A 14,208-nucleotide genomic window follows, 5' to 3' on the forward strand; every position below is an offset into this window, starting at 1 on the left:
AGCACGCAGTTATCTACTGAGGTTTTCCTTTCCTTTTTCCATTTCCTAAGGTGTTCATGTGTTGGATGAGTAGAAAGATTCCCAGGCCTTCATCTGAAACCCCTAAAAGGCTATGACGTAGGAATAATGACAAAAAAGCCTTCACAGAGCCTGAAATACAGCCTCAAGTCAACTCAATCCCTGCCTGGCTCAGGCTGGTCTGCCCATGTTGCTAGAAAAATTAAATCCTCTCTGTAGTAAGAGATCATCTAAAGTCTCTACAATTTAATTATATGTAATTTCAGTAAATTAATAAGTATGCTATAAGCAGTACCAAGTGATCAAATACAGTTAAAAAGGAAAAAACAAAAACAAAAATAAACAGAGAACAGAAGGAGATCCAGACGCTGGCATTTTAAGACATGGACTGTAAAATTACTCTGATTAATATAGCCAAGAAAATTGGTGAAGATATGGAGAACCTTATTAGAGGATGGAATTAATTGTAAAAATCAGATGGAAAATTGAAAACTTAAAAAAAACCCCTGAAATTAAGAATTAAATAGCTGGGTCTAACATTAGAGTAGACACTGTAAATCAGAGTATTATAAGTTGGAAAATAGATCAGTAGAATATGTCTAGACGAAAATAGAGAGAAACAAAATAATGTAAAATATAAAGAAATAGGAAATATATGGGAAATGATGAAAATGTTAAACATACTTGAAAATGGAGCTTCAGAAGGAGAGGAGAGAGGATAAAGTAGAAGCAATGTTTGAAGAGATACCAGCCAAGAATGTTTGAAATTGATAAATAACAGATTAAAGAAATTCCACTAACTCCAAGAAGGAGGATTACAAAGAAAACCACACTAGAGCCCATGATAGTATAACTGCTAAAAACCAAAGACAAAGAAAAAAGTCTTCAAAGCACCCAGAGAAAGACTCATCCTTCAGTGGAATAATGGTGAGACTGGCAGCTGACTTTTTCAAAAGAACTAATGATGCACATCTTTAATGTGAGGAAAGAAAACAACTGCCCACAAAAAATGCAATACTATCAAGAACATCCTCAGACATGAAGGCAGGGCTTCCCTGGTGGCGCAGCGGTCGGGAGTCCGCCTGCCGACGCAGGGGACGCGGGTTCGTGCCCTGGTCTGGGAAGATCCCACATGCCGTGGAGCGGCCGGGCCCGGAGCCTGTGCTCCGCGACGAGAGAGGCCACAGCAGTGAGAGGCCCGCGTACAGCAAAAAAAAAAAAAAAGGCAAAATTAAGATGATCTCAGGCAATCAAAAATCATGAGAATTCACTCCTGGGAGGCCTGTGCCGAAGGAAACACTAAAAGGAGATCTTCAGGCAGGAGGAAAGTGATCCTGGATGGAAACATGAAAATTGAAGGAGGAATGAAGAGCACCAGGACAGACAGACAGGCAACTGAAAATAAACACTGACTTCCAGACAACAACCGTAATCATGCCTTGTGGTACTTATAAAATGCTATGAAGTCTTGAGTTGACTGGGAAGCAGTAAAAATAGTAACTGGAGGTTAACACCTATGAGACAAGGATGCATGTTGTTAATATGGGGTGAAAACCAGAAGAATAATAGAATATATAACTAACAATCTGAAAGGGGAAAATTGGAATAATAAAAATACTTGACAATTTAAAAAGAAACACGAAGTGAGTGCAGGAGCAATGAAGCAGCTGAGACAATTGAAAGCAAAGAGATAGAAGACGGATTAAAACTCCAAGTTGTCAGTAACTAGTCTAAATGTGAGTGTAAAATACTGTAGGTAAAAATAAAAATAGACTGGAAATAAAAAGCAAATCTCAATTAAATGGAGCTTGTAAAAAAAAATAAATGGAGCTTGTAAAACACTCAAATTAAATATAAAACAGGGAAGTTCAAAGTAAAAGCACAGAAAATATATCTTGCAAATATCAAATAAAGAAAGCTAATATAACTACATTAATATAAGAGTAGATTTTTTAAAATCAAGGGACATTACTAAACATGGACAGTTTAATAGGAAAATAAAACATTAAATGGGTATGCCCCTAATAACATAACCTTAAAATATATAAAGCAAACAGTGAAAGAAATAAAAGAAGAAATAGACAAGTCCACAATTATAGTTGGGAATTTAAATACATGTCTGTCAGTAACTGATAGAACAAGTAGTTAAAACAAACAGTAAAATTTAGAATATTTAAATAACATGATCATCAAAATTATGTAAATGACATATGTAGCATACAAACCAATAACTGTGGAAATTATATTGTCTTCAAACGAAAATGAAACTTTTACTAAAATAGACCACATTCTGAGTCATAAATCAAGTCTCAACAAATTGTAGAGGATTTAATTCATGTGGTATGCTCTCTGATTACCATGAATCAAGCCAGATTACCATGAATTAAGCCACAATCCAACTTGTTACTAATTTTCTATTCAGCTTAGAAATTAATCTATAGTTTTCTGTAGCCTATGAGTTAAAAAATAATTTAAAAAAAGAGTTTAGAAAAATTAGAACTCAATGATAATGGAAAACACATATTTAGATGTAGAAGATGGAACTAAAGCAGGTCTGAGAGGGAAATGCATAGGTATAAATAAACGCATTTTAAACAAAGGAAGGCTGAACACACACCTAACTTAAGCTAGAACAAGCCCACATAGAAGCCAGAGAACACAGAGGGAAGGAGCCAATAAAGAGAAGCGCACAAGCCAGGCCATTAATGAATAAGCATACAGGGGAGAAAATTAAAGTCCAAAGTTGGTTCTTGGAAAACACTGATAAAACTGATAAAGCTTTATACAGTAAGATTCATCAAGATACAAAGAAGGAAAATAAAAATGACCAATACCAGGAATGAGAAAGGAGATATAAGTATAGCTTTTACATACGTGAAAAATATAATAAGAGATATAGAAATGTAGGTGAAATGAATAGATTCCTTGAAAAATACAACTTATAACTAACATAGGAGAAACAGAGAATCTGAATTGTCATATGTCTGTTTTAAAAACTTGAACCTTAAAAGAAAACCTTCCCACATGACAGCTCTCTGCCCAGATGGCTTCACTGGTGAATTCCACAAACGCTACGGAAGAAATAGCACCTTATCTAACCCACATCATTCCACAGGATAGGAAAGGGGGCACTTTATTATTCACCTATGGACAAGCACAACTGTCATATCAAAGCCTATCTTACGAGAAAGGAAAATTATATCAAATTCATGACTGTAGACACAAAAATCCTCAACAAGACACTCGTAAACTAAACCCAGTTATATAGTAAAAGGATAATATATCACAACCAACTAGGGTTAATTTTAGGAACGAAAGGTAGATTTAATATCAGAAAATCTACCTATGTATTTTTTCACATTAAATGAACAAATGATAAAAACCATCTGCTCGTCTCAATATACGCAGAAAAATCATCATAAATTCAGCATCCATTTGTGATTAAAAACTCAGAAAACTGGGAATTGAAAGGAATGCTCTTAATCTGGTAAAGAGTATCTTCAAAGTATCTGCAGCAAACGTCACGCTTACAAGTGAAATATTGAGAACTTTCACTCTGAGCTCAACAATAAGAAAAGGTGGTCCTCTATCATCACTTCTATTCATACTGTGCTTCACAAAAACTTGAGCTGCATATAAGAAGAATCCAGATGAGTTTACAGAATAATTATAAAATTCATAAATAAGTTTGGCAAGTCTGCTGAAGCAAGATCAATATATCAATGTCAATTCCTTTTCTAAACGTTATGTGTACACAAATATATACGACAGCATAAACAAATACCTCAGCATGACTATCAAAAGACGTCCATGATGTTTACTCAGAGAACCACAGAATATTATTGAAAGAAATTAAGAAGGCCCAAACCAATGGAAGGATCTACTATAATCACTGGTTGGATGATTAAAAACTGTAAAGATGTCCAGTCTATCCGAGCTGATCTACAGATCCAATGCAATCCAAAATGAAATCCCAGGAGAGTTTTTTTAATGGCTACTGACAAGCTGATTAAAACAATTCACATGTAAGTGCAGATGACCAACCTCTTCCTAGTGAGAAAGAAGAGCTGACAGATTTACACTGCTGGAAGTCGGGGCTCATTATAAAGGCACAGCAATGACAGCAATGTAAAAACGGCACGTGATAGATAAAGAGGGAAATAGGACAGAGCAGGGCATCCAGTCCCTTGATACACAGTCACAAAGATGCCTTTGCAAGGCACTGGCACAGGTGGGCTTTCCAGGTAATGGTCCTGGAGAAACTGAATACAGAGAAAGCGAATGACCTTAACCCCTACCTCACACCATACACAAAAATAAATCACCAGTGGATCATAAACCTGTACATGAGAAGTTAAAATAATAAAAATTTCTAGATGATAACAAAGAAGAACATGCCAGAGATATTTTAAACAGGCTCAGGAAGCTCTGACTATAAAGACAGATAGATGGTCAATAGGCTTCATTAAAATGAAGACCTTTCGCTGATCAAAAGACTCATTAGGGGGGTGTAAAGTCGAACCACAGTGCTAGAGATAAAATCTGTGATACCCATATCTGACGAAAGGCTGCTCTCACAGGACTCCTAAAAATTAACTTAAAAAAAGACAGACAGCTGAATAGAAAAATGAGCAAACACTTGAAATGGTCCTGCAGGAAAAAAAGTTTCCAAACACATTATATCATTATTCACCAGGGAAATGCACATTAAAAACACAATTCTATATTACTATAGACAATGGGGGGGGGGGGTGGAGTGGAAGGAGTCTCCGCAAGGCAGGTGGGCACGTGCAGTACCTGGAGAGACTACACCTGTGCATGGCCTACGACAGGAGAGACATATGAACGTAAAGTAAACATGAATATAAATATAAGTGTGCACACACACACGCACATCTGAAGAACTGTGTACGCGCGTGCAGGAGAGAACTCACAAGAATGTCCACAGCAGCCCTGCTTGTGGTCGCCCCAAACCGAGAGGCACCCACGTCTCCGTGGACACGGAACAAAGAAATGAGTTGTGTTATCTTCACACAGCAATAAAAAAGAACAGGATAACTGCACGCAACAATTCGGAAGAACCTCCCTGCAAAACGCTGAACTGGGGAGACTGGGGCGTTCCTTCTGTAAGATCCTAAAATAGGCAAAAGCAGTGCGTGGTGTCAGAACTCTGAATAGCGGTCACCTTCTGGGAAGTGGGTGGTGATGGACACGCAGCGGCCTGGAGATCGGCTCCTGGTGCTAACCGTGCTGGATGGCGACCTGGGCGCTGTGCTCCCTGGGGACAAGCATCACGCTGCATGTGGAGCCCTGCCCACGTCCCTGCATGCACACTTCACTCAGAAAAGTCCATTTCTGTGTATTCAGCGTGACCCCAGACCTCGGTAATGACGACATTAAATACGACACAGGAGCAGTTCTGAAGCTCAGTGACCCTGCGCTGTGGTCCGACGGCTGCAGGCTCGACGCTGCCTCGGCCTCGTGTGCTCCTCGTGCTGGGAGCTCTCATCTCTCCAAACCCTTTTCTTTCTTTTCTTCTTTTCTCCACTCCTCTTCCCTTTCCCTCTCCCCATGTCTCTCCACTGAGCGGGGCTGGGGTTTGTTGCTGTCCCCCAGGTGAGCACAGCCCCCCCAGGTCAGCAAGCTGTCCAAACGAGTCACGTTGCCGGGTCTCTCAGCGACGCTTCGCCACACATTTAAAGTTTCACCTCCAGGTACTGATCTAACGGATGACGGATGTAACTGAAAGTGTGTCTCCAGATGAGCCAGGCTGGAATCCGCCCCCTGATGGGGGCATGAATGGACTCCCGAAGGTGAACGGGGTGAAGGTGGTGGTGGCTCGGGGCCCTGCGCTCACCCGCTCAGCAGCCTGGGACACATGGCACCTCCGAGGCCTCCTCCTCTAACTGGTAAAGCTGGGACGTGAGAGCACTTACCTGGTGGAGGTGTCGTAAGGACCCAATTAACAAGCACAGTGTGTTAGCAATTACTGCTGCTCTTCCTGGGCCTGTGAGGACCGGGGCTGCCTCGTCAGTGCCTGGACCACAGGCCACACTCGAGGGTGCCAGCAACAGTGACTGCCCACGACCCCCACACAGAACCAGGCCCCGCGTTTGATACCCAAGTCTGCATGCCCTTCGGGAAAGAAAGAGATGAAGAAATGAGATGTTCCATTTCTCCACTGTAAAGTAAGAACCCAAGTGTCCATGACAGATGAATGGATAAAGAAGATGTGGCACATATATACAATGGAATACTACTCAGCCAGAAAAAGGAACGAAATTGAGTTGTTTGTAGTGAGGTGGATGGACCTAGAGACTGTCATACAGAGTGAAGTCAGAAAGAGAAAAACAAGTACTGTGTGCTAACACATATACATGGAATCTAAAAAAAAAAAAAATGGTTCTCACGAACCCAGGGGCAGGACCGGAATAAAGACGCAGACGTAGAGAATGGACTTGAGGACACGGGGAGGGGGAAGGGTAAGCTGGGACGAAGCGAGAGAGAGTGGCATGGACATATATACACTACCAAATGTAAAAGAGATAGCTAGTGGGAAGCAGCTGCATAGCACAGGAAGACCAGCTCGGTGCTTTGTGACCACCTAGATGGGTGTAGAGAGGGTGGGAGGGAGACGCAAGAGGGAGGAGATATGGGGATATATGTATACGTATAGCTGATTCACTTTGTTATACAGCAGAAACTAACACAACATTGTAAAGCAATTATACTCCAATTAAGATGTTAAAAAAAAAAGAACATGGTTGCTTGATGCTTTCGTAGCTTATGGGCTATATTTTGGAGAATAAATGTTCGATGACTGCAAAGAATTCTGTTTCCTGGGTGTAATCACCATGACAATGGAGCGTGTTATTTTTATAACATGGATTTTAGAATTAACTCAGTCTCTCAGCTCTCCAGGGAGGTGGCATCAGCAGACGGAAGTGGGAAGGGTGCCCGAGTTGAAGGCAGAGCCTGGGACTGTACTCCATCCCTGGGCTCTGGGCACTTTTTCCTGGGATCATTACACACTGAACCAGCAGAATGACAGCCAATGCAGACATGTCCTTTTTCTAACTAAGAAGTGTCACCTGCAGCTGAAGAATGATGTCCATGTAAAGAAGACTGTGATATGCATAAAAGCATTGGAGACTCTCTTAATGGATCATGACCGTATTTGCAATAATTCCAGAATGCTATTGCTGGCTAGTTGTTAAATACATCATGAAGTGCAAACCTGAGGGAAATTGCTGTCAAGAATATGGATTGCTCAACATGGGAGCTCTTTAAAAACAAACTGAAAATTTTCTAATTCAAGTTACCCTGTGCTGGCTTACCTCCCTAAATGTTTCCTTTCTTTTTTATATTTAACAATTTCAAGATTTAAAAATGTACAATAAAATGCAGAAGATAGCAGAACAAATATTAATATAATACCAGTGTTTTTTTAAGAACTTTTTTTATCATATAAAATATTATAGGTCTTCCCCACACTTTTCAAAGTGCAGTTCTGGGTTAAAGGCATTGCCTCATTCTTTCTGAGAATTATCAACTACCTCACACAGCCGAGATGCCTGAAACTAGAGGAGCACCACTTAACGTCTGCTGAGATCTCCGCTACCTGCTCCATCACCTCCACTCACTCAGTTTTCTTCCAAGTATGGACCTCCTAATGTTCTAAAAACACTCCATTTGTTATATCACTGATTTTATATGAAGACCGGCTAACATTTGAACTATATTTTAGCAAAGGGAAATAAGATATGTGGTGTGTGGGAGGAAAATAAAAGTGGAGTTGGTGTTGCCAAGAGAACCTCCAGATGGAGCCAGAGGCCGCGAGGAAGTGAGGCCACCACGTCTCAGCCGGACGGGATCTGAGCTCTGACCACTCACTGTCCTGACGAGGCGTCCAGAAGGTCTGCACAGTGTTCCAGAAACTCAGATACATATCAGACCCCACCCCCTGAACACCTTGTGGCAGCCTGTCCCTTAAGGACAATATTTCCTTCTGCATCAGAGCCAATCCTAACTCTTGCCAGACAACTTCAACAACCTGCGGCTCTTGCCTTTACAAGCCCCGACTCCTTCTCTTCCCTGGAACCCTCTCAGCTTTACCTGAGTCTGTGTTTCTCGAACTGCAATTCCTGAGACCCCAAATAATGCTCTCTGTTCTCTACAGACTACTTTTTGACAGGTGATCAAAACCCTGTTAAAATAAGCTGGATATCACCCATTTTACTTAAGGCTAGTGATGCTTAAGACACAGATTTAATCCTAAAAACTAGAACCTTTTCCCAGATAGAAGCGTCGACCTCCATCCTTGAACCCTGACCACCAGCCACACAACGTCTGTCATTAACTCCCAGAGACCTAGCACAGACCTAGGAGGGTCCAGGAGCAGGGGAAAAACAGGCGCCGCTCAGAGAGCACCTCCCACATGCCATGTAGGCTCCATCAGCCTCCATGTAGACGCACAGAGAGGTTAAGCAATTTGTCCAAGGTCACACAGCCGCTAAGAGACTGACCCAGGATTTGAACCTGTCCTCATGCTCCTGAACAAATGACAGTGTCTCTTAACACAGCACCCACTGTGAGGCCCAGATGTGGGTGCTTCTGAGTGGGAGGGGAAGGCCAGGGTGCCTCTGTATTTTCAAAGCATTTGCATATTGCTGTTTAGTAAATAACAGTTGAGCTGCATTCTTTTTTTTTTTTTTTTTGCGGTACGCAGTCCTCTCACTGTTGCGGCCTCTCCCATTGCGGAGCACAGGCTCAGCGGCCGTGGCTCACGGGCCCAGCCGCTCCGCGGCATGTGGGATCTTCCCGGACCGGGGCACGAACCCGCGTCCCCTGCATCGGCAGGCGGACTCTCAACCCCTGCGCCACCAGGGAAGCCCTGAACTGCATTCTTATCCATGGTCAGTACTGTCTCCTCATATGAGCAATGCAGAGTATTTAAATACAAATGTCAACATTAGCATCATATTTCATGCTGGCATTTTCCCAGGGAGTTTGGTTGGCTCGGCACAGAGGAGGGCTTGGAGCTAGTGGTTTCTGCCCCGATGGGCCGAGACGGCTTAAATGGGTGGCTTCCTGTCTCACGTTTCTGGCAGGATTGCTCATTTCTGCCACTTACCTGAAGAGGCAAAGAATTATGCTTCCGGTTGTAAGGGAAATCAGAGAGACACTGTAGCCCAGGGTGTAAATGGCCTTCACCAGAATATAAAACGTGATCTGAAAGAGAGGAAAGTGCATCTGTAAGCTACTGGTGGCTGGCATTGGACAACGGGCTGGGTTCCTGATCCCACCGTGCGTTCCCTTCAGGTCGGGCTATGGGCTGCTGATGCTGGAACACACGAGGCAGCCTTGTCTTGGAGTTCCACCTCCATCCTGAGCCCAAAATGGCACTCTAAACACCAACCTGTTCCCATATAATTCATTGTGAACAATCTGGGATGGTTTCCATAAAGCAAGCCTGCATGGAGGGAGCCGCCTGGGGAAGCAAAGGAAGCAAGGACGTGGGGACCACATTCGGAGGAGGCCTCGAGGCGCCGCCCCGAAGCAGCAGGTTGGACGCGCTCAGCCTTCCGGGTGGGAGAGAGGAAAACCACTGAGCCCGTCTTAACCTCCAGGAGCGAGCAGCCCGCTGAGGTGGGCGCTGGCCCAGCCCTGCGGTCTTCCCCGAGGCCACCCTGCCAGCTCCCGCTAGAACCAAGCGGGTCTGGACCAGGAAGACACCGCCCTACGTAGGGGCTGCCGCCTGCCTCCCGCAGGGTGCGTTCTTCCTCCCCCAGTGAACTCCTGGTGTGATCTGGGTCTTAAGGCAGCGAAGACGGCGGAGCTAAGTGTGAAGAAACAGCAAATCCTGCCTCGAGCGACCCCGTCTGAGGCCTCGCAGGTCGGCGTGTAGGATTTGTCGCTTCGCGGCTTCCAGCCTGCGGGGGAGAAAGCAGAGGGAGAGCTGGGCTTCCGAACCGTCCTTGGAAACCCTGATTTCAGGTTCTGTCCCTCTCCTGTTCGCCTCCTGACGCAGGATTACAGGCAGGACTGGGGTGTTCGGGGCAGCTGCCACCGCGTCACCTGTGGCAACAGTTCAGGTTAAACAGTTGGAAAATGAAATATTTCAAACCCACTGAAAGCACAGAGAACAACGTGATGACCGCACACGCACCTGCTGACAGACGCCAGAACCTAACCGGCCATTGAGTAAAACTGCGGGGGGCCCACTGCCGACCCCGAGGCTTGACCCCGCCCCCCGTGAGCCTTCACACCTTCACGCGTGTGTCTGCGCTGCTTGCTGTCCTGTGCCGCTTCCCCCTGTTCTTAGCTGCCCGCCCTTTAGTATTGCTTTACATTGTCTTTGCTGGGTTTCCCCATGTTTACCTTTTTGTCTTACATTTTTCTTGATTCTCAGTTCTTCCTTCCGGTTTCTTCTTTCCCCTGAAGCACACTCCCTACGCACGTTTAGTGGGGGTCTGCTGGTTGTGGACACATCGGGTTTTGTTTCTCTTTCAATTCTGAGCAGCAGCTCAGCGGGTGGGTTCTGGGTACGGACGAGGCCCCCACTTGGGAGGCGGCTGCGTCCGCGCAGTCTGTCTTTAAGGTTCTCCGCAATTTGGTGTGTTCCAGTTTCATCACAGTGGCCTGGCTGTGCATTTTCTTTTATTCACGGTGCTTGCGGTGGTCGGGGTCTCCGTTTCTCCTGCTGAGACTGTGATCTGATTGACGCTGGGCCACCACCGGATGCCCAGAAACTGCTCTATTTCCCGCCCCCTCGTCCCTCTGCTGCATCCGGGCAGTTTCTACCTTCCCTGTTCCAGAATTCTCTTTTCATCTGTATCTGATGTGCTGTTTGATATACCTACTTGATTTTCATTTTTTAAAATTAAGGTTGATTTACAATGTTGTGTTAATTTCAGGTGTACAGCAAAGTGATTTAGTTATATGTGTGTGTGTGTGTACACACACACACACACACACACACACGTATATTTTCTTTTTCAGATTCTTTCCCATTATAGGTTATTATAAGATACGGAATATAGTTCCCTGTGCTACACAGTAGGATCTTGTTTATCTATTTTACATATAGCAGTGTGCATATCTTAGTCCCAAACTCCTAATTTATCCCTCCCCCACTTTGCCCTTTGGTAACCATAAGTTTATTTCCTATGTCTGCGAGTCTGTTTCTGTTTTGTAAATAAGTTCATCTGTATCATATTTTATATTCCACATATAAGTGATATCATACGATATTTGTCTTTCTCTGTCTGACTTCACTTAGTTTGAGAATCTCTAGGTCCATCCATGTTGCTGCAAATGGCATTATTTCATTCTTTTTATGGCTGAGTAATATTCCATTGTATATATGTACCACGTCTTCTTTATCCATTCATCTGTCGATGGACATTTAGGTTGCTTCCACGTCCTGGCTATTGTAAACAGTGCTGCTATGAACATAGGGGTGCGTGTATCTTTTCAAATTATAGTTTTCTTTGGATGTATGCCCAGGAGTGGGATTGCTGGGTCCTATGGTAGTTCTATTTTTAGTTTTTTAAGGAACCTCCATACTGTTCTCCAGAGTGGCTGTATCAATTTACATTCCCACCAACAGCGTGGGAGGGCTCCCTTTTCTCCACACCTTCTCTAGCATTTATTACTTGTAGATTTTTTTTTGATGATGACCATTCTGACCAATGTGAGGTGATACCTCATTGTAGGTTTGATTTGCATTTCTCTGATAATTAGCAATGTTGAGCAGCTTTTCATACGCCTATTGGCCGTCTGTATGTCTTCTTTGGAGAAATGTCTATTTAGGTCTTCTGCCCGTTTTTTTTTTTTAATTAATTAATTAATTAATTTTTGGCTATGTTGGGTCTTCATTGCTGCACATGGGCTTCCTCTAGTTGTGGCGAGCAGGGGCTACTCTTTGTTGTGATGCACGGGCTTCTCATTGTGGTGGCTTCTCTTGTTGTGGAGCATGGGCTCTAGGCACGTGGGCTTCAGTAGCTGTGGCACAGGGGCTCAGTAGTTGTGGCTCATGAACTCTAGAGCATAGGCTCAGTAGTTGTGGCACACGGGCTTAGTTACTCTGTGGCATGTGGGATCTTCCCGACCAGGGCTCGAACCCATTTCCCCTGCATTGGCAGGCGGATTCTTAACCACTGTGCCACCAGGGAAGTCCCTGCCCATTTTTTGATTGGGTTGTTTGGAGTTTTTTTGTTGTTATTGAGTTGTATGAGCTGTTAGTATATTTTAGAATGTAAGCCTTTGCTGGGCGCTTTTTTTGCAAATATTTGCTCCCATTCCGTAGGTTGTCTCTTCATTTTGTTTATGGTTTCCTTTGCTGTGCAAAAGTTTATAAACTTGATTAGGTCCCACTCGTTTATTTTTGCTTTTATTTCTATTGCCTTGGGAGACTGACCTAAGAAAACACTGCTTTGATTTATGTGACAGAATGTTTTGCCTATGTTCTCTTCTAGGAGGTTTATGGTGTCCCGTCTTATATTTAAGTCTTTAAGCTATTTTGAGTTTATTTTTATGTATGGTGTGAGGGAGTGTTCTAACTTCATTGATTTACATGCAGCTGTCCAGCTTTCCCAACACTACTTGCTGAAGAGACTGTCTTTTCTCCATTGTATATTCTTGCCTCCTTTACCGAAGATTAATTGACTGTAGGTGTGTGGGTTTATTTTTGTGCTCTCTGTTCTGTTTCATTGATCCATGTGTCTGTTTTTGTGCCAATACAATGCTGTTTTGATTACTGTAGCTTTGTAGCATCATCTGAAGTCTGGGAGGGTTATGCCTCCCCTTTGTTCTTTTTCCTCAAGATTGCTTTGTCAATTCTGGGTCTTTTATGCTTCCATATAATTTTTAGGGTTACTTGTTCTAGTTCTGTGAAAAATGTCATGGGAAATTTGATAGGGATGGCATTGAATCTGTAGATTGCTTTGGGTAGTATGCCATTTCAACAATAATAATTCTTCCAATCCAAGAGTATGGGATAGCTTTCCATTTTTAAAATCATCTGTAATTTCCTTTATCAATGTTTTATAGTTTTCAGCATTTAAGTCTTTTAACTCCTTGGTCAGGCTTATTTCTCAGTATTTTTTTCTTTTTGATGCAATTTTTAAAGGGATCTTTTTTTTACTTTCCCTTTCCGATATTTCATTGTTACTGTAAAGAAATGCAACAGATTTCTGTATGTTTTAATTTTCTTTTTTTTTTAAGGTCTATTTTTTCCCCCAGATCAGGTCCTTTTTAGAGGATCTCATTTTTGGTTATTTTCAATTTCCTCTTTTTTTAAAAAATAAATTTATTTATTTTGTTTATTTTTATTTTTGGCTGTGTTGGGTCTTTGTCACTGTGCACAGGTTTTCTCTAGTTGCGGCGAGCAGGGGTTACTCTTCGTTGCGGTGCCTGGGCTTCTCATTGCAGTGGCTTCTCTTGTTGCAGAGCACAGGCTCTAGGTGTGTGGGCTTCAGCAGTTGTGGCTTGCAAGCTCAGCAGTTATGGCTCATCAGCTCTAGAGCACAGGCTCAGTAGTTGTGGTGCACGGGCTTAGTTGCTCCACGGCATGTGGGATCTTCCTGGACCAGAGCTTGAACCCGTGTCCCCTGCATTGGCAGGCAGATTCTTAACCACTGCGCCACCAGGGAAGCCCTAACAAAACATTTTAAACGCACCTATTTGTATTCTTTGCCAGATGAATCCATTGTCTCCAGTTTCGAGGATGTAATTTCACTGTTCGTCATCTGCTGACTGGTTCTTTGTGTAGTTTGTACATTTAGGTGTGAGCTCATCTTTGGGGTTGATCTATGGGAATTTGGGAGGCCTGGGCAAGGATTTTCTTCCAGAAGAACCCGTGTTTGCATCTGCCAGGCTCCCCAATGCTACCAGTTCAGGAACGCTCTACCTGGATGTCTCAGCTCAGAGTTTCCATACTGGGCAGCATAACAAGAAAACCCAACGTGGAGGAAGGCACACCTTTCGCGACAGATTCTCGGGAAAGCCTGGTAGATGGGAAGGAAGACACCTCAGCAGGGGAGCTGGCAAAGCAAACAAGTTAATCATGACCAGGAAAAGCCTGAGCCCATCAGCAGTGAACCAGGTGCAACTAAAATAATAAGAGAGCATTTTTGTTTGTTTTATAAAATTGGTGATAACTGAAAAAATATGAAACTGCTGGTGAAG

At 43.3% G+C, this 14,208-nt stretch overlaps 1 protein-coding gene across 1 annotated transcript in view; it reads right to left on the reverse strand.

Annotated features, from left to right (window-relative positions):
* The window catches only part of VIPR2 (vasoactive intestinal peptide receptor 2), a 67,938-nt gene that overhangs the window by 12,666 nt on the left and 41,064 nt on the right, over nucleotides 1-14,208 (reverse strand). Inside the window, exon 5 of the mRNA XM_067747615.1 lies at nucleotides 9,152-9,249. Within this exon, the coding sequence (XP_067603716.1) occupies nucleotides 9,152-9,249 (98 nt within the window). The remainder of the gene's footprint in view (nucleotides 1-9,151; nucleotides 9,250-14,208) is intronic.

Source organism: Pseudorca crassidens, chromosome 8 (assembly GCF_039906515.1).
Source record: "Pseudorca crassidens isolate mPseCra1 chromosome 8, mPseCra1.hap1, whole genome shotgun sequence".
Lineage (NCBI taxonomy): Eukaryota > Metazoa > Chordata > Mammalia > Artiodactyla > Delphinidae > Pseudorca > Pseudorca crassidens.